This window comes from Ranitomeya variabilis, chromosome 2 (assembly GCF_051348905.1).
Source record: "Ranitomeya variabilis isolate aRanVar5 chromosome 2, aRanVar5.hap1, whole genome shotgun sequence".
Taxonomy (NCBI): Eukaryota; Metazoa; Chordata; class Amphibia; order Anura; family Dendrobatidae; genus Ranitomeya; species Ranitomeya variabilis.
The window spans coordinates 679,611,363-679,631,204 of NC_135233.1; the positions used below are offsets into that span (position 1 = coordinate 679,611,363).

The 19,842-nt window shown below is 41.2% G+C and overlaps 1 protein-coding gene across 1 annotated transcript in view; it reads left to right on the top strand.

Moving 5' to 3' along the window:
• Nucleotides 1–400: 400 nt before the first annotated feature.
• The window catches only part of LOC143803916 (uncharacterized), a 127,035-nt gene continuing 107,593 nt past the window's right edge, over nucleotides 401–19,842 (top strand). The window contains exon 1 of the mRNA XM_077281675.1: nucleotides 401–808. Coding sequence (XP_077137790.1) covers nucleotides 662–808 — 147 coding nt within the window. The 5' untranslated portion in view covers nucleotides 401–661. The remainder of the gene's footprint in view (nucleotides 809–19,842) is intronic.

Consider the following 19,842-nt stretch of genomic DNA (forward strand, 5'->3'; position numbering starts at 1 on the left):
CTATTGTTTAGCACCTCAGAAGTCATGCCATTGCTAGATTTTTTTTTTTCAATAGAGTCTTTAAACATGATTTCGAGTATGATGATATTCTACATTTAAATGAAAACTATCATATTATTGCAACTTTTAGATAGCGTTCTTTTTTCCTACCACATATGTGCTCATCTCTGGGGAGTTTTGGGTCTCTAGGTTATTGCATGTTATGAGGCCTTATCTTCTTGACTCCTTATTAGTTTTGTGTTCTTTCCATCTCCTGCTCTCTCGCTATGCCTGTGCTATTCCCGATGGATACTACGCAATAAAAAACAGCAGGCTGAAGAATCAGCGCTCTCATCTCTGTAACAGCAGAGTATCACGTCACCTGAAGAACAGTAAAAACCAGACTCTGGGAGGGAGCAGTGACACTTACAAGGCTATGAGCTCTTGATGTAGGACCCAGGATGGCTCCATTTCTCATCCTTCTTCCTATGGGTTGTAGAGCAAGTTTAGCATTTCTGCATTTAATGAATGACTAAAAGTCTTCCTTATTCTCTGGAAAAGGCTGCTGCAGGAACTGGTGCAGAATGAGTGCATCAGGATAGGGAGTCAGGAACTCGTGGCTAAGCAAGTCTGTAATGCACTGATCTTCCTTCTCTCTGAATATTTATTGTGATCACATTGGATGCTCGGAAGGACGGATGCAGTGACTAAGCAAGTGTCTGTCTCCGGCTCTTATACTGGGTGCTTCCCATTGAGGAAAATGGTCAACAATGACATGAATGGATTTCCAGTCAAGAAATGTTCTGCCTTTCAGTTCTTTAAGAAAAGGGTAAGGTTGTATGTTTGATCCTCTGATATGCATGGTACCGAAGCTTGCTATTGCTACGAGTAATGAAATGCATGCAATGTGTATAGAAAGCTGCCTGTGCCGAGACTGTGGTCATAGGACATGCAGAAAGCTTCCATTGATAAAATCAGTCTAGTGCTGAAAGTGAATGACATCATATGGACCGCAGCTAGGCACAACATAGGCCAAGTCATAGTAAACAGCGTGATTGCTCATTTCCATTTATTCCCCCACATTACTAGACTGGAATAAGAATGATCCTCAATGAATGAATTCACTAAATCTTTATACCCATACTTGACTTCATTGTTCTATTTTTCTCTGCTTGTCATATTTTTTACATTGTTAATAATGATAAGTGGCAATGAATATATATTTAGATATTGTTTGAGCTTGTAGTGGTGGGAGAAATGCTGAAGCATATTTTAGTAGGCTACCTGAGCTGAAAATAGGTCACGCCGAGCAGGCGGCACAGAATAAAATAAGATTTGTGCAGTAGAAGATTCATCGAAAAATGCTATGATCTAAATCGGAAAATAAGACCAAGTTACGCAGAAATGGGACCATTTTTGGGAGCACGGGCTGAACAGATGTACAGGACGCTGGCATTGTTAGAGGTTAAATTAGGGCGTTTGTTGGGATAATAAGGATTCTGCAATAAGGTCACGTGGTGCTGTATGATTTCCATAACGGCTAGGTCTACGCTGTGTTGTGGCTTTCACTGATTGATCTTGGCATTTTTCATTGGATTTCTCAAATTTATAATTCCCTTTTACATTTAAAGGGAACCTGTCACATTATTCATGCTGCCCGAACTAAGAGCTGCATGACCCTAAGAATGTCTCCGTCATCATAAATACATCTTTTTTTTACTTTCAAAAACTATGATATTTCTAAGAAAAATGTTGAAATGGGGCTTGGGTTGAGATGTCTAGTTCACAAGGTTTGTCCCCGGCTGCTTTCTCCCATCCGCTAAGCTACACTGTCGGGAGAGACCCATGTGTGTATAGGGAAAGGCCTGTCAGTCTGGGAGAAGCCTGCGGGGAACATACCTCTGTGACTAGTGACTAGGCATCTCCCCCTTGGCCCTATTTTCAACTGTTTTTCTCTGAACCTCCACAGTGTCTCAGTTTTTTTTTTATCAAGGAATCAGATTTTGATTCAGGCTTTAGGTTCTTTTTAAAGGGGTTCTCCAGTCTTAAACTGTAAGTGTGAAATCACTCTATACGATTGGAGAATCATCATAACATTCGCAATGCACCCTGTGAGGATGCTCCGGTGTCGGGAACAGCAGTCATATGACAGCTAGTATACAATATGGATGCTTATGGCCACATTCTAACTATCAAAAGACTGACTGTCACTTCCAAACAGTATACAGGTGTGTACAGGTGTATACTAAGAGTAGCCATCTCCATATTTAACTAACAAATAAAGTTGCACTCTGTAGCGCTATGGCATGTAAACATGAAATATATGACATTTGAATTACACTACAGCTCTAGAAAATAGGAAAAATTGAGACTACTTAGCGCATAAATTGACCAATTCATATATACCCAGCAGGTGTGATAAGGCAATTCTGTCTGCTGGGACCTATCCTGTGAGGACTCCTCTTATGGACTGATAGCCTACTATTGGTAGCACATGGGTGAAGTGCTCTGTCAGAGAGCCTGTACTTTGACTAGACTGTTTCCCGCCTTTCTCAATACGCTTGCAATGAGCGAGGCCGGGAGTCACAGAGAGCAGACCTGGGCAAAGTGCGACCCGCAGGCCACATCCAGCTCTTTGGCTGTCTCAGTCTGGCCCACAAACCAATACAGCCGAGGGGCTGGAAAACGGAGGCCCACGGGCCGCACCTTGCCTACCCAGTCACTGTCTCCATCTGCGCTGACTTCATTGATGGAGGAGGGGTCTCCAGCCACTTCCTCTTCCAATCAGCGTGTAAAACACCTGACGCAATGATGTCATTTTATCGCATCGGCTGTGTACTGCAGTGAGTCAGCGCACCAGAGACAGGAACAGAAGCCGGGCTGCTGCAGAACGGGACCGAGGTAAGTATGTGGTGGTCTTTTTTGTCATGTGTATGGGATATTCAGGTGGGCATGGGGATGCTATGGGGGTGTCATCCTGCACATGGGGAGGCTATGGGGCTGTCATGCTGCGCATGGCAAGGCTATAGGGGTGTCATGCTGCACATTGGGAGGCTATGGGGGTGTCATGCTGCACATGCAGAGGCTATGGGGGTGTCATGCTGCACATGGTGAGGCAATATGGGTGTCATGCTTCACATGGGGAGGCTATGGGGGTGTCATGCTGCACACGGGGAGGCTATGGGGGTGTCATGCTGCACATGGGGAGGCTATGGGGTGTTGTGCTGCACATGCAGAGGCTATGGGGGTGTCATGCTGCACATGGGGAGGCTATGGGGGTGTCATGCTGCACGTGGAGATGTCATGCAGGACATGGGGAGGCTAAATGCGGGTGTCATGCTGCACATGGGGAGGCTATGGGGGTGTTATGCTGCACATGAGGAGGCTATAGGGGTGTCATGCTGCACATGGAGGTGTCATACTGCACACGGGGAGGCTATGGGGGTGTTATGCTGCACATGGGGAGGCTATGGGGTGTTGTGCTGCACATGGCGAGGCTATAGGGGTATCATGCTGCACATGAGGAGGCTATGGGGTGTCATGCTGCACATGGGGAGGCTATGGGGGTGTCATGCTGCACATTGAGGTATCATGCAGGACATTGGGAGGCTATGAGGGTGTCATGCTGCACACGAGGAAGCTAAAAAAGCGAAACGTGCGTCGGGGCTAACGGATCCAGCGGCATACTTGACCCATATGGGTAAGCACTATGTGTAATGTCATCATGTGACACTATTGCTATGCACTTTTTGCTATGCACTTTTTGCACTTTACGATGTGAGTTATCTTTCTCACCGGTCCTAAGCTTTGAGACTGTATCTATATATGGGCAGTGCTGTAGTTCTCAATAGGGCAGGAGTCGGGATATAAACATGTGCCCGACGGGCCGGTGTAGTATGTGAGGTGCATTTCTATGCACAGCACCTCTTGCACACTACAGGGTGCTGATATGCTTACATGATACTGCTGCTTCCGTTTTTTCTGTGTCATCACCATTTACCTGTCATTTTCATTGGATATTTTTGTGCATTTTGTCTTTTTTATATAATAAAGATTATTATTGTTTGTTAGCTCGTGTATTTGATTAGTTATTATTTAGGGGCGTCATACTCCATTTCTCTATAGGTTTGCATGACTATGGGAGTTGTCCTATTGGCCAGTTCTGAATTTGGCATCCGCACCCTGAGGAGGTGCTAGTGGGTGTTACAAATAATGTCGGTCTTTGTTCAATTAAACATGAGGGTGTCATGCAGGACATGGGGACACTATGGGGGCCTCATGCCTCATATGGGGAAGGCTGTGCGGGGCTCATGCCGCATGTGGGGGAGGCTGATATTAATATCGATATTAATATTGAGTAGAATTCATTTAATCCTAAATACTTTCTGTACCCACTGTATATTAGTGTTCGAATGTTTTAGGCAGGTGTGGAAGAAGTGCTGAATTATATCAAAGTGAATGATGAAAAGAGAAATCTAAATCAAATCTATCTATCTATATATCTATCTATCTATCTATCTATCTATATATATATATATATATATATATATATATATATACATATATATATGTTACTGTAAAAGTCAGAAGGTTCTGTAAAAGCTAGGATTTACCGGTCTATCTGGACATTCACCGAGGCCGTCGGTAAATGCTCAAAATGAAAAGTAAAATTGGACTTTTACCGGTGAAGTCTTGGTAAATGTTAAAGGGAACCTGTCACCCCGTTTTTTCAAGATGAGATAAAAATAGCGTTAAATAGGGGCAGAGCTGTGCTTTACATTAGTGTATTTTTTGTGCCTTTATTCCCCACCTATGCTGCTGAAATACCTTTGTAAAGTCGCCGTTTTGGGCTGTCACTCATGCTGGTCTGGTCATATGGGCGTGGTGACATCGCTGTTTCTCCCCCAGATCTTGCTCATCTTTCCGTTGGTGGCGTAGTGGTGTGCGCATGTCCAACAGGCGAATCCACTGCGCAGCTGAAGGAAAAGAGCGCGATCTGCGCTATTCAGCGGTTTATCGGTGGGCGCAGCCATCTTCCTGAGGCCGCGCGTGCGCAGATGATAGTGCTCGGCTTCCCGGGGCTTCAGGAAAATGGCCGCGGGATGCCGCACGTGCGCAGATGGAGATCGCGGCGGCCATTTTCCTGAAGCCGAGATGCGATGCAGAGTGGTTAAGGGTATATAATGTGACCAGGGTGTGGGTCACATGTTCCTGTGTGGTTCCAGTGTTTGGACCTGAGTGATGAAGGTCCTGGAAGTATGTGTTGGATTTCCTGGGAGTAGGAGTCCTGAAGAGCACATGGTGGGGCTTTGGACCTGGTGGCCTGGGGTGTTGGACTGACATCCTGAATAGCACTCGGACAGGTCACATGCCTGGCGTGTTGGACGAGGTCCTGAATAGCACCTGGACAGTGTCCGTGAGTCAAAGCCGTATATGAAGTGTTTAAGATAAAGCTGCAAGTTAATATCACCAGTTGGTGCCTGTTGTGTTTCATGAAATGTTTAATATGAACTCAGTAAGTATATATATATATATATATATATATATATATATATATATATATATATATATATATATACTAGCTGTACTACCCGGCTTCGTCCGGGTTAATGACTGCTGTTAGCAAAATAGAATGTGTTAACAAAAATTTATTCTGCACGCAAAAACCACAAAACAAATAGATAGAAATGTAATTATTAAAAGGCAAAAACTAAGCTAATAGAAGCATTTCACAACATATATTAGCTTTGTTATACTGAGAATGTCTTTGTTGCCTATATTAACCAATCAGAGCTCAGATTAATTAACTGTAGCAAAATAGAAGCTGAGCTGTGATTGGTTGCTATTGGCAGCCTGATAAATCCCCAGCCAACAGTAAGCCCACCCCCTGGCAGTATATATTAGCTCACACATACACATAATAGACAGGTCATGTGACTGACAGCTGCCGTATTTCCTATATGGTACATTTGTTGCTCTTGTAGTTTGTCAGCTTATTAAATCAGATTTTTATTTTTGAAGGATAATACCAGACTTGTGTGTGTTTTAGGGCGAGTTTCATGTGTCAAGTTGTGTGTGTTGAGTTGTGTGTGGCGACATGCATGTAGCGACTTTTGTGAGATGAGTTTTGTGTGGCGACATGCGTGTAGCAACATTTTGTGTGTCGAGTTGCATGTGACAGGTTAGTGTAGCAAGTTGTGTGCAGCAAGTTTTGCGCATGGCGAGTTTTGGGCGTGGCGAGTTTTATGTGTGGTGCCTTTTGAGTATGTGCAAGTTTTGTGTGAGGCAACTTTTGCATGTGTTGCAACTTTTGTACATGTGGCAATTTTTCTGTGTGTGCAAGTTTTGCATGAGGTGAGTTTTCCATGAGGTGAGTTTTGCACGTGTGGCGAGTTTTGCGTGAGCCTAGTTTTGCATATGGCGAGTTTTGCATGTAGCGAGTTTTGCGCGTGGCGAGATTTGAGTGGTGACTTTTGTGTTTCGACTTTTATGTGGCGAGGTTGGTGTGTGTGTGGTGAAATGTGTGCTGAGGGTCGTATATGTGTTCAAGCATGTGGTAGTGTGTGGCGCATTTTGTGTTTGTGTTCATATCCCCGTGTGTGGTGAGTATCCCATGTCGGGGCCCCACCTTAGCAACTGTACGGTATATACTCTTTGGCGCCATCGCTCTCATTCTTTAAGTCCCCATTGTTCACATCTGGCAGCTGTCAATTTTCCTCCAACACTTTTCCCTTCACTTTTTCCCCATTATGTAGATAGGGGCAAAATTGTTTGGTGAATTGGAACACGAGGGGTTAAAATTTCACCTCACAACATAGCCTATGACGCTCTCGGGGTCCAGACGTGTGACTGTGCAAAATTTTGTGGCTGTAGCTGCGACGGTGCAGATGCCAATCCCGGACATACACACATACATACATACACACATTCAGCTTTATATATTAGATATACCTGTATGTAATCTCCTGTATATAGTATATACCTGTGTGTCATCTCACCTATATATAGTATATATCTGTGTGTCATCTCCTCCTGTATATAGTATATACCTGTATGTCATCTCCTCCTATACATAGCACATACCTGTATGTCATCTCCTCCTGTATATACTATATACCTGTAGGTAATCTGCTCCTGTATATAGTATATACCTGTGTGTCATCTCCTCCTGTATATAGTATATACCTGTATGTCATCTCCTCCTGTATGTAGTATGTACCTGTATGTCATCTCCTCCTCTATATAGTATATACCTGTGTGTCATCTCTCCTGTATATAGTATATATCTGTGTGTCATCTCCTCCTGTATATAGTATATACCTGTGTGTCATCTCCCCTGTAAATAGTATATACCTGTGTGTCATCTCCTCCTGTATATAGTATATATCTGTATGTCATCTCCTCCTGCATTAGCCCTCGTTCACACGTTATTTGGTCAGTATTTTTACCACAGTATTTGTAAGCTAAATTGGCAGCCTGATAAATCCCCAGCCAACAGTAAGCCCACCCCCTGGCAGTATATGTTAGCTCACACATACACATAATAGACTGGTCATGTGACTGACAGCTGCCGGATTCCTATATGGTACATTTGTTGCTCTTGTAGTTTGTCTGCTTATTAATCAGATTTTTATTTTTGAAGGATAATACCAGACTTGTGTGTGTTTTAGGGCGAGTTTCGTGTGTCAAGTTGTGTGTGTTGAGTTGCGTGTGGCGACATGCATGTAGCGACTTTTGTGAGATGAGTTTTGTGTGGCGACATGCGTGTAGCAACTTTTTGTGTGTCGAGTTGCATGTGACAGGTTAGTGTAGCAAGTTGTGTGCAACAAGTTTTGCGCATGGCGAGTTTTGCGCGTGGCGAGTTTTATGTGTGGTGCCTTTTGAGTATGTGCAAGTTTTGTGTGAGGCAACTTTTGCATGTGTTGCAACTTTTGTGCATGTGGCAATTTTTCTGCGTGTGCAAGTTTTGCGTGTGGCGAGTTTTCCATGAGGTGAGTTTTGCACGTGTGGCGAGTTTTGCATGTGGAGAGTTTTGCGCGTGGCAAGTTTTGAGCGGCGACTTTTGTGTTTCGACTTTTATGTGGCGAGGTTGGTGTATGTGTGGTGAAATGTGCGCTGAGGGTGGTATATGTGTTCGAGCACGTGGTAGTGTGTGGCGCATTTTGTGTGTGTGTTCATATCCCCGTGGTGGTGTGGTGATTATCCCATGTTGGGGCCCCACCTTAGCAACTGTACAGTATATACTCTTTGGCGCCATCGCTCTCATTCTTTAAGTCCCCCTTGTTCACATCTGGCAGCTGTTAATTTGCCTCCAACACTTTTCCTTTCATTTTTTCCCCATTATGTAGATAGGGGCAAAAGTGTTTGGTGAATTGGAACGCGCGGGGTTAAAATTTCGCCTCAGAACATAGCCTATGACGCTCTCGGGGTCCAGACGTGTGACTGTGCAAAATTTTGTGGCTGTAGCTGCGACGGTTCAGATGCCAATCCCGGACATACACACACACATACATACACACATTCAGCTTTATATATTAGATATGTAAACATTTTTTTCAAACCAGCAACATTATAAAAGCTCATGCATACCTATATGATATGTATGCATGAGTTTTTCTAATGTTGTTGGTTTGACGGGAAAATAGGACATGGCTATATACTCAGAAAATCATAAAATCATTTAAACATAAGAGAAACCAATTTCAGGATTTAGAACTCACTTATGAAAATTGCTCTTATTCTCTTCCTATTGTTCTCTTGTTGTAGAACAACATGTTAGCAGTGGATTACTCTAATTCTTTTCACAATGCCAAGCATAACATCATAAAACGAGTCTAAAACTATCTCACGGGGCTTTTGAAAAACAGACAATGTGTGTCTGGGGTAAAAAACAAGAAAACAGTTTTTATTATCATCTCCTACTAAAGTAAAGCCGAATAGTGGTGTTCACAGCTATCATCTGGATCAGGGCCAGTTTCAGCACCTGGGCATGGGCCCCCCTGCTTGCTCAGGGCCCCGGTACTTGCAATACGTACCTCTCCCCGTTCCTTGGCTGGGGCGTCTTTCTCGTATCCTGACTCTGTGACATTTCAGGTCAGAGGCTGCAAAGACGTTATTACTGTGCGCCCTCTGCCTGAGCAGTCACAGTGCAGAGAGACTGAAGATGGTGACCCTGAGGAGTCCGGAGCAGAGAAGAGGCCAGAGAGGTTCGGTAAATATTTAATTTTTTTTTAATGTTTGGAGCATTATATATTCGGCCCAGTATATACTCTGTCATTAAATGGGGCGCATCATATACTGGAGCAATATATGGGGCCCAGCATATAATGGAGCATTGTATGGGGCTCAACAAATAGTGAAGCATTATATGGGGCCCATTATAAACTGGAACACTATATGGGGCCCAGCATATACTGGAGCATTATATGGGGCCTATGATATACTGTATGGAGAATTATATGGGACCCATTTTGTATGGAGAATTATATGGGTCCAATTATATATGGAGTAATATATGGGGTCCATCATATCCTGTATGGAACATTATATGAGGCCCATTATAAATGGAGCAATATGTGGGGCCCTTCAAATAAAGTATGGATCAATATATGGGGCCCATTATGTATGGAGCAATATATGGGTCCCATTATATATGCAGCAATATATGGGGCCCATCATATACTGTATAGGGCATTATATGGGGCCCATTATGAATGGACTATTATATGGAGCACATCATATACTGTTTGAAGCATTATACTGTATGAGGCCAATTTTGTATGAGCAATATATGGGGCTCATTATTATGTATGGGGTCTGTTATACTGAATGGAGCAATATATGGGGCTGATTAAACTGTATGGAACAATATATGGGGCTCATTATTCTTTATGGAGCATTATGGGGTGCCCATAATACTGTATGGAGCAATATATGGGGCTCATTATTCTGTATGGAGCACTATGTCATGCCCATAATACAGTATGGAGCATTATATGGGTTTCATTATTCTGTATGGAGCACTATTTGGTGCCCATAATACTGTATGGAGCAATATATTGGGCTCATTATTCTGTATGGAGCATTATGGGGTGCCCATAATACTGTATGGAGCAATATATGGGGCTCATTATTCTGTATGGAGCACTATGTCATGCCCATAATACAGTATGGAGCATTATATGGGTTTCATTATTCTGTATGGAGCACTATTTGGTGCCCATAATACTGTATGGAGCAATATATTGGGCTCATTATTCTGTATGGAGCACTATGTGGTGCCCATAATACTGTATGGAGCAATATATTGGGCTCAATATTCTGTAAGAAGAACTATGTGGTGCCCATAATACTGTATGGAGCAATATATTGGGCTCAATATTCTGTAAGAAGAACTATGTGGTGCCCATAATACTGTATGGAGCAATATATCGGGCTCATTATTCTGTATGGAGCAATACATGGGGCTCATTATTCTGTATGGAGCACTATGCGGTGGCTATAATACTGTATGGAGGGCTATACTGTCTGGTTTCTGACCTATTGTACAATGTACAATAGATATCAGTCATGTTATGTAAGAAGTGAAATCTTTGACAATGTACTATACCTATATTTCTCTGCCATATCTGTGCATCATGAATTGTGGTATGTGTTAAAGGGGCCCACTGAGACATGGAACCGGCCCTGATCTGGATAGTCCTTTTAGTGCCTTCGGCAATTCAACATTTTTTTCCCTGCGAGCTGCTAGGACAGGTGGAATATTTTCAAAAACTTTTTAACACTACTGTATATAAAGATCTAAAAAAAACTCTGCTCCCTTTATGATATGTAATTCAGTATTAGAAGACCAAGAACATCATAAGATTATAGGGAGGAAACCCTTTGCTACTGCTGGGAAAGGGAAAACGGAAAACAGATTTATATTCTAAATCTAACACTTCTTGTAGTCCCTTATAGCAGTACAACATATGGGCAGGAAAATCTCCAGTGGATCAACAACAGGTCTTAAAAGTGACTTGGCCATTAAGTTTTTAGTATATCATTCATAAAGTCTAATCAACGGACATGACAGTATTAGAAGTGGTTGAGAGGCCATCCTACAGTCTTGCTCCAGACAGAAATAGGACTCTTGTGAATAGGACTTTAGACCTAGTGGCCTGGTCAATGGTGGACACAGATGGAAGAGGGCCCTTGTGTCCTTGTGTCTGTCATGATTCGATTTTGAAAGTAGGCCATCTTACCTCTTAGGCTCCTTTATGGCTGAACACATTGCACCTATAATATGTTCGCCCCTGTGGTCTGTTGAAGTGTAAGCACTACAAATCGCTTTCTTAAACCAGGCAATGATTGATTTTTCCACTTTCAAAGCCTTTCATTAACCTTTTTTTAATTGAAGAAATCTATTAATGTTCTTATAATCTGTCATGGTAGAAATATTGGTGCAGCCGTATTATCAAGAGAACTCCACTGAGAATTTTCTTGCGAACTGTTGTCAGGACGGAGAATGTGAAAAGTGCTCAGCTAATTAAAATTGTAAAATGAAGAAGCCTCTGTGCTGAATAATCGAGGAAACCTTAGTGTGATATAATATACATATTATGGATGGAATATAAAGGCCTCTATACAGATTAGAGTAAAGTCATCCATACCCAGCAAGATTGACCAATAGTCTATGGATATGAGGCCTTCTTACTCACCCCAACAGACGATGGCAAGGAAGATAAGGTTTGGGCAGCTTGAATTTTATCGCCCATTCTTTTTGTTGTTCAGAATATAAATCATTTTAGTTTTTCTTTAAGATACCCTCCTACTCTGCATCTGTATAAAAGACACCTGTCCACACACTCAATCAATCACACTCCAACCTCTCCACCATGGCCAAGACTAGCTGTCTAAGGACATCAAGGACAACGTTTTAGACCTGCACAAGGTTGGGATGGGCTACAGAAAAATAGGCAAGCAGCTTGTTGAGAAGAAAATAACTGGCACAACTATACGATAATGGAAGAAACACAAGATGACTGTCAATCTTCCTCGATTTTGGGCTCCATGCAAGATCTCACCTCGTGGGCTGAGGATGATTCTGAGAAAGGTCAGGAATCAGCCCAGAACTACATGGGAGGATCTAGTCAATGACCTGAAAAGAGCTGGGACCACAGTCTCAAACATTACCATTAGTAACACAGTACTCTATCATGGTGCAAGGTCCCCCTGCTTACACCAGCACATGTCCAGACCCATTTGAAGTTTGCCAGTGACCATCTGGATGATCCAAAGGAGGCATAGGACAAGGTAATGTGGTCAGATGAGACCAAAATAGAACTTTTTAGTATAAACTCCACTTGCCGGGTTTTGAAGGAAGAAGAAGGATGAGTATAACCCCAAGAACACAATCCCATCTGCGAAGCATGGTGGGGAAACATCATACTTTGGGGGTGAGTTTCTGCAAAGGGGACAAGACGACTGCACCGTATTGAAAGGATGGATGGGGTTGTGAATCATGAGATTTTGGTCAACAACCTCCTTTCTTCAGTAAGAGCATTGAAGATGGGTCATGGCTGGGTCTTTCAGCATGAAAATGACCCAAAATACACAGCTAGGGTAACTAAGGAGTGGCTTCGTAAGAAGCATTTCAAGGTCTTAAGAGTGGCCTTGCCAATCTCCAGATCTGAACCCAATAGAAAAACTTTGTTGGGAACTGAAACTCAATGTTGCCCAGCAACAACTCCAAAACCTGAAAAATCTGGAGAAGATCTGTATGGAGCAGCAGGCCAACATCCCTGCTGCAGTGTTTGTAAACTTAGTCAAGAACTACAGGAAACGTCTGACCTCTGTAATTGCAAAGGTTTCTGTACCAAATATTAAGTTCTGTTTTTGTAAATAGAATGCTTTTGTTTTTTATTTTTAGATTTTGCCTCTCACAATTGAAGTGTACCTATGATAAAAATTACAGACCTCTCCATTCTTTATAGGTGGGAAAACTTGCAAAATCGGCAGTGTATCAAATACTTATTTTCTCCACTATAAATGGGGTCCTTATAGGGAATCTGTCAGTGGGATCAATCCTCATAAGAAATCTATATTGACAAGTAGGTCACAGGAAGCTGAATAAAATTACGCCTTGATATGTGCGATTTTATGTCTTATTTCAGAGAAATCCATGTTTTTCTTATATGTAAATGAGCTGTTAAGTTTTATGAGTGGAATATAGAACTTTCTATGTACAGAACCATGTTCAAGCTGTCATTGTTCCCACTGACACCACACCCTTGCAAGCCACGTGAGGTTTCCTACCTCTTAATGTGCCAGTATAGCCCATTGCTTGAGCCATTATCCAATTACTTGGTACCTTGTGATTTAGAAGGGACCCACCCTAATTAATCTTGGTTTAAGCAATAAGAGTCATTTGTTTCTTTTACTCTGCAATGGAGTTTATAATTAATTTTACATTTAGTATCAACCCAGCTTGTATGTTGACCATTTCTGTTATACAGGGCTCAGTATTCAGAGCACTGCTAGATCTGCAGCAGAGATTACTGTGATTGTTATCAAAATGACAGACCAGCAAGTGACACATTGCTAGAATCAGGGTCTCTGTCCCTACATCATGCAACTCTCACATAGCAAAAACATGCTGAGAGATTCCATTTAAAGGCGATATTTTAGTAGAGGTCTACTATGTGTCTGCACAAAATGGCACAATAAGGAAAAGCAAATATTTTGTCATTTGCTCTTGTCCAAATTGTCCATTTTAATCATTATATATAATATTAATATAAATTATATTATTTAATCAATCAGTTATAAAGCTGGATAATATCAAATGTACATGGAGAACTAGAGAATCAAAATATCCATGATTTTTTATCTGGTCATGTACTGAAAAATAATACACCAGAGGAGGTGAATGACTGAAGCAACCAGGTACTGATGACACATGTCATAGGCTTCTGTCATGTCAGGACACCATCAGGAACGCTGCACATAATGGGAGATGTTGACAGCACATAAAACGTCCGCATAGGCACAGGAGGAGAAACTGAGCATGAGCAGAGCAGCGCCGTCATGTACTGTGTGCTGCACTATGTGTAAGGGTAAAACAGCTCACAGTGAGGACAAAAGCCAACACGTTCACAGTCGCTACCCTTTAACCCAACTGTTTGATTTCTGTAAAATCATAATATTTTCCTGGTGATGGGAGAATGACCTGCCGTACATTCACCGCATGGGTTGCTGGACGCTAGAGAAGATTTACATATCAGATTCCCACCACTTGTTACTTTGACCTAAGCTAACATGAGATACATTGCAGAGGTTTCCATACAAGAGACTATAGCAAGGATTCCTAACTGCAGAACAGTCTTGTTTTAAAATGTTATTTTCCATTCAGTATATTCATCAATCAACTTATCGAAATACATGTTTTCTTCATTAATCAATGAATAATTGCCTTTCATTTTATTTGTAAGGGCTTAATATGGGTAGATAGATAGATGATAGAAGATAGATGGATAGATAGATAGATAGATAGATAGATAAATAGATAGATAGATAGATAGATAGATAGATAGATAGATAGATAGATAGATAGATAGATAGATAGATAGATGGGTGGATAGATAGATAGATAGATAGATAGATAGATAGATAGATAGATAGATAGATAGATAGATGATAGATAGATAGATAGATAGATAGATAGATAGATAGATAATAGAAGATAGATGGATAGATAGATAGATAGATAGATAGATAGATAGATAGATAGATAGATAGATAGATAGATAGATAGATAGATGGATGGGTGGGTGGATGGATAGATAGATAGATAGATAGATAGATAGATAGATAGATAGATAGATAGATAGATAGATAGATAGATAGATAGATAGATAGATAGATAGATAGATAGATAGACAGATGATAGAAGATAGATGGATAGATAGATAGATAGATAGATAGATAGATAGATAGATAGATAGATAGATAGGAGACAGATAGGTAGATAGAGAGATACTATAGATAGATAGATAGATAAGATAGATAACAAATAGATAGATAGAGAGATTAGATAGAGAGATTAGATAGATAGATAGATAGATAGATAGATAGAAGATTAGATAGGAGATAGTTAGGTAGATAGATAAAAAATCCTGACCAGCACCTCCTAAGTGTGAAGGTGATACTTCTCTGTAATTGGTTTCTGTTTAATATGGATAGATAGATATATGATAGATAGATAGATAGATAGATAGATAGATAGATAGATGATGAACTTGCAAAAATGAAGATTTTTAGCGCATAAATTGGTCAATTCATGTGTGCCCATCAACCACGGCAAGGTCACTCTTCTGTGATGGATAGCTACTCTGATTCTTATCAAACATGCCTCTCCTGGGCTTCAAGCCTACATTTTAAATGGGCAGGTAGAAATCAACGCTAATTAAAAGCACGCTTGGGCTGAAGGGAGGAGTGCAAGTCAGAAAACTAGGCAGTCACCTCACCATCTCCAATAGTAAACTACAGAAAACAAAAACCTGACCAGCACCACCATACAATGTGAACAGGTGCAAGCTGCAATGACTGCACAATATACAAAATGTCGCCTTGCCATGGTTGATGGGCACACGTGAATTAGTCAATTTGTGAGCTAAGAACCTTCATTTTTGTAAGTACATTTTATTTAGCAAAAATGCATTCTAGATCTCATGTATTCAGTATTTACATGTACTTTGGCCTTTATAGAGATGTAGATAGATAGATACAGTAGATAGATAGATAGATAGATAGATAGATAGATAGATAGATAGATATAAAAAATTGTTCTGAAATATGGGGCACATTATTAGAACCAATTTATTTAACAAATACTAGCACATATCCTGCATTTTAACCTCTTTGCAAGTAATATGGTTGCAGCAGGTGTATGGAGCCTATCCAGTATGTCTGACAGCTGCAGCGTGTACTAAACAGCGTGAGATCTCAGCAAGGAGGAGTGGCTTTAAGAAGTTGTCAGGCTAGATAACTAAAGATTGAGTTGAAACTTTTATATAGGGTCATATAGTGATTCTGCCCAAATAACAAAGTATATCTATTTAAAGGGAACCTGAGAACTCATATATGATGCCCAATACATGATGGCATGCACAATTTCAGTCATATATGTTGACATTTCGGAGAAAAGTATAGTTTAATATCTGCCAGAGCCTGAGCCAAGCTGGAGACTAGTCAGATAGGTGGGTAACGGCAGCTTCTCCCCACCCGCTGCCCTGGAGTGAAAGGTCGATCCTTGTGTGTATAGCGAGATACATCACTTAAGGTGAGTGGGCAGGACAAGCCGCCAGGAACCCACCTATCAATCCAGTCTCCCCTTTGGCTCAGTCCCCGGCGGCTATTAACCTATGTTTTTCTTTGAAATGCCACCACATTTCGAAGTTAACATATACTGATTAAATCATACAGTCACCTGTCAGGTTCCCTGTAATAATGTAAGCACTTTGCATTGTGAAATCCTGTGGTAGATCTGCTTCCCAGCTTCTTGCTTGCAGGGGACATTGTGCTCCTGAAGATTGACTGTTCCGCTGGTCTGGACTGTGCAGCTTTACCAGGAGAGTACGGGGATACTGAAACGGTCCAGTTTCAGAGCAGCGCTTATGAGGTGTATAGCAAACAGCTTTTCACATGTGCACTCCTTGCCTAGGAAACTGGTCACCTCTGATAAACTGCAGAGGTGGCCGGTACCCTAAGCAATTAGCAGTGCGCTATTGAATTAAACATCCTTCTATTCTTGAGAACAGAGTAGATGTGAAATAACAGATACATTTTAAACTTTCTTATTTTTACAAGCCATTTTATTAATTTAACCCCTTTAAGATAAAATCGTAATGCTTTCAGACTAGACTTAAAACTTTGCCCTGGCAGAATCTCATTGAATCTGGTTTTCTATGTTTCTTTTCAATTCTATAAACCTTTTTTAATGGCTGTGAATCTGATGGCGTCCTTCGCGAAGCAGACAGCGACTGTGATACTACTCGCTTTGTCTGGAGCTGACGAAAAATAGAACTTGTTACTTTGTATTCGGAAGAACATGGAAGCCGTAACTCATTTTATGCTCCATGAATAACAAAGACATGAGGCACCTTGTGACATTTGGAAGGAAATGTGCTGGCCCGCCATGGCTTGCTGCTTAATAAGCCTTCCACTACATAAAACAGATAACACATTTCTCAGATTGCAGACAGGCCGCCGTATAGCTTTTAACTCCGGTATATATTTATACAGCCTCTCATTGCTATTAAAAATAAATTAGTTCAGAGGAAACAACTGAGACCAAAGGGAATTGCTGCAATCGAAGAGGCTGAAATACAGATAGATTATTCAGGCACATAACATCTTGCCTGAGATTGGCCCCGGCCCTCGGGCACAACGAGAGATGGACCCTTTTCTAGCAAGCCTAAGCCATTATTGCCAAGCTATTAGGCCATTTTAATTTCCCTGTGTGATGCTTTAAATTGTAGCAAACCCCTGACTTTATTGGTTATCAAGTAAAAGTTTTTTTAAGAGAGTGGACGATTTGATTCCTAATATACTTTTATAGATTTTTGGTTTTGATATGTCAATTAGTGTGAATTTTAGATAAATCTCTATTAAAGAAGCACTATCATCAAAGTTTGTATCCTTGTAATATATTGCAATTACCCCATTATATAGCACTGTGCACTTACAATTGCTCATTTTGCCCTTCTACCCAGCTAATTCTTCTCTTTTCCATTAGGTCTATGACATCACATACTTAAAAGCTGATTAGCTGAATCATTCTGAGCTCTATGTAGAAGCAGGAGGTCAATTTTTCCTGTATGAGTCATGAGTCACTGCAACAGTCCCTGACAGGGGGAAGACCAAAGCGGTTAGGTCAGGAGGTAAAGAGTGGAATGATAAATGCAGGGACAAGAGACTTCCTGTGTCTACATAGAGCAGAGAAAAGAGAAGAATTAGCTGGGTAGAAAGGCAAAAAGAGCAATTGTAAGTACACAGTGCTATATAATAGGATGAATGCAATATATTAAGAGGATAAAAACTTTGATGGGAGGAGGGCTTCTTTAAAAAACTAATAGTTTGTTGCTGTATCTGTCATTTTAATTTTCCACAGGCATCAAACATGGCATTAATGCTGCAAAGCAATTTTACTTTCACACGTCTACTGCGCAGTGTGAATATACCTAGCTATGCTCAGCTGTGAGCTGCGAAAACCCAGACTGCAAACATTTATCATATGGTATCGCTGACACACGATAGGTAAAACACTGCAGCAAATCAATGAGTGACGCGTGACATCCCATCTGCCCCTTATTAAAAAGAACAATCACAGAATACCAATATTAGTAATAACAGTTAGCAGCAGCAATGCCATCAGCAGTAACAAATTACCACCTCCATTATTACTTTTTATAAAAATAACGTTAATCAGAACTAGACCTGGCCATTCTTCCCTGTTTGTGATCATCAGGCGTATTTTCATTTTTCTTGTACATTCAGTTTTAAGAATTTTAAAAATGTTCTTGTTTGGAAATTAAATTGTTTTATTTCTTTTTTTCATGACATATGAAACTTAATTTTTTGTGATCTGGGAAAAAAATGTAAAGAAAATATGTACCTGTTTTCACATTTATTCTTGTTTTTACAAAAACTGAAATATATTTTACATCATATTTCCTTTTCTGCAGCAATTATTTTTGTATATTGGATCGTTCTTTTGATGGGGATAAGGATGCAAACAGCAAATCAGGCTGGGATGTGGAATTTTTTTTATTTTGTTTTATTTATTTGTTTCCTGTTTTTTATATATTTAGTTTTATCATTTATTTCACCCTAATAAGGTCATATAAGCTATTGTGGACGGTTGTGGGGAGAGGCAAGGGGGCTGCTTTTACATGTTATCATAGTCGATTTCCACTATAACAGGTACAGGAGTATTATCCCTTAGTTACATTGGGGTCTGAGTGGTAAGGTTTCTCCTTGTGGAGAGTGACATACCAGCTCTGGCTTGTCAAGGTAAGGAGGCTTATTCGCTGTGCAATGCTCCTCTGGGAAATGTAATATGCAAATTTCCTCTCCAGCAAAAAAGAGGACTTAAACTCTATAGTGCCACCTGTTGGTGTTTGGTGAGAGGCTCTGGACTGGGGTCTAAAGGGTAAGGTTTCTCCTTGTTGAGCATGACATACCAGGAGAAACGTTACCCCTTAGACCCCACTCCAGAGCCTCTCACCTAGCCAAATCAGTTCTCATGCTTCGCACTGACGAGGGCCAACAGCCCGAAACACCGTGTCTGCGAATTGAGATACTGATTTGGCTTTTATCCTAAGTCATATTGCACGACTCGTTAGAGGGTTGATTGTGACTTGCAGGATCGCTACTTCCAACAGGTGGCGCTATAGAGTTTAAGTCCTCTTTTTCTCTGAACAGGCAATTTGCATATTAATTACATTGATAATTAAGCCTGCTCCTTCTGCCTGCACTGCAGAACTGACGGCTACCTGTTAAGACCCAGCAGCTCCATCTCCTTACAATTGCTGGGACTGGGGGAGGACGTCCTAAACTGTATACACAGCAGTTTTTTAACACTGTGTACACAATGATGAGTAAGGGTACTGTCACACAGTACCATTTTGATCGCTACGACGGTACGATTCGTGACGTTCTAGCGATATCGTTACGATATCGCAGTGTCTGACACGCAGCAGCGATCAGGGATCCTGCTGAGAATCGTACGTCGTAGCAGATCGTGTGGAACTTTCTTTCGTCGCTTGATCACCCGCTGACATCGCTGGATCGTTGTGTGTGACAGCGATCCAGCGATGTGTT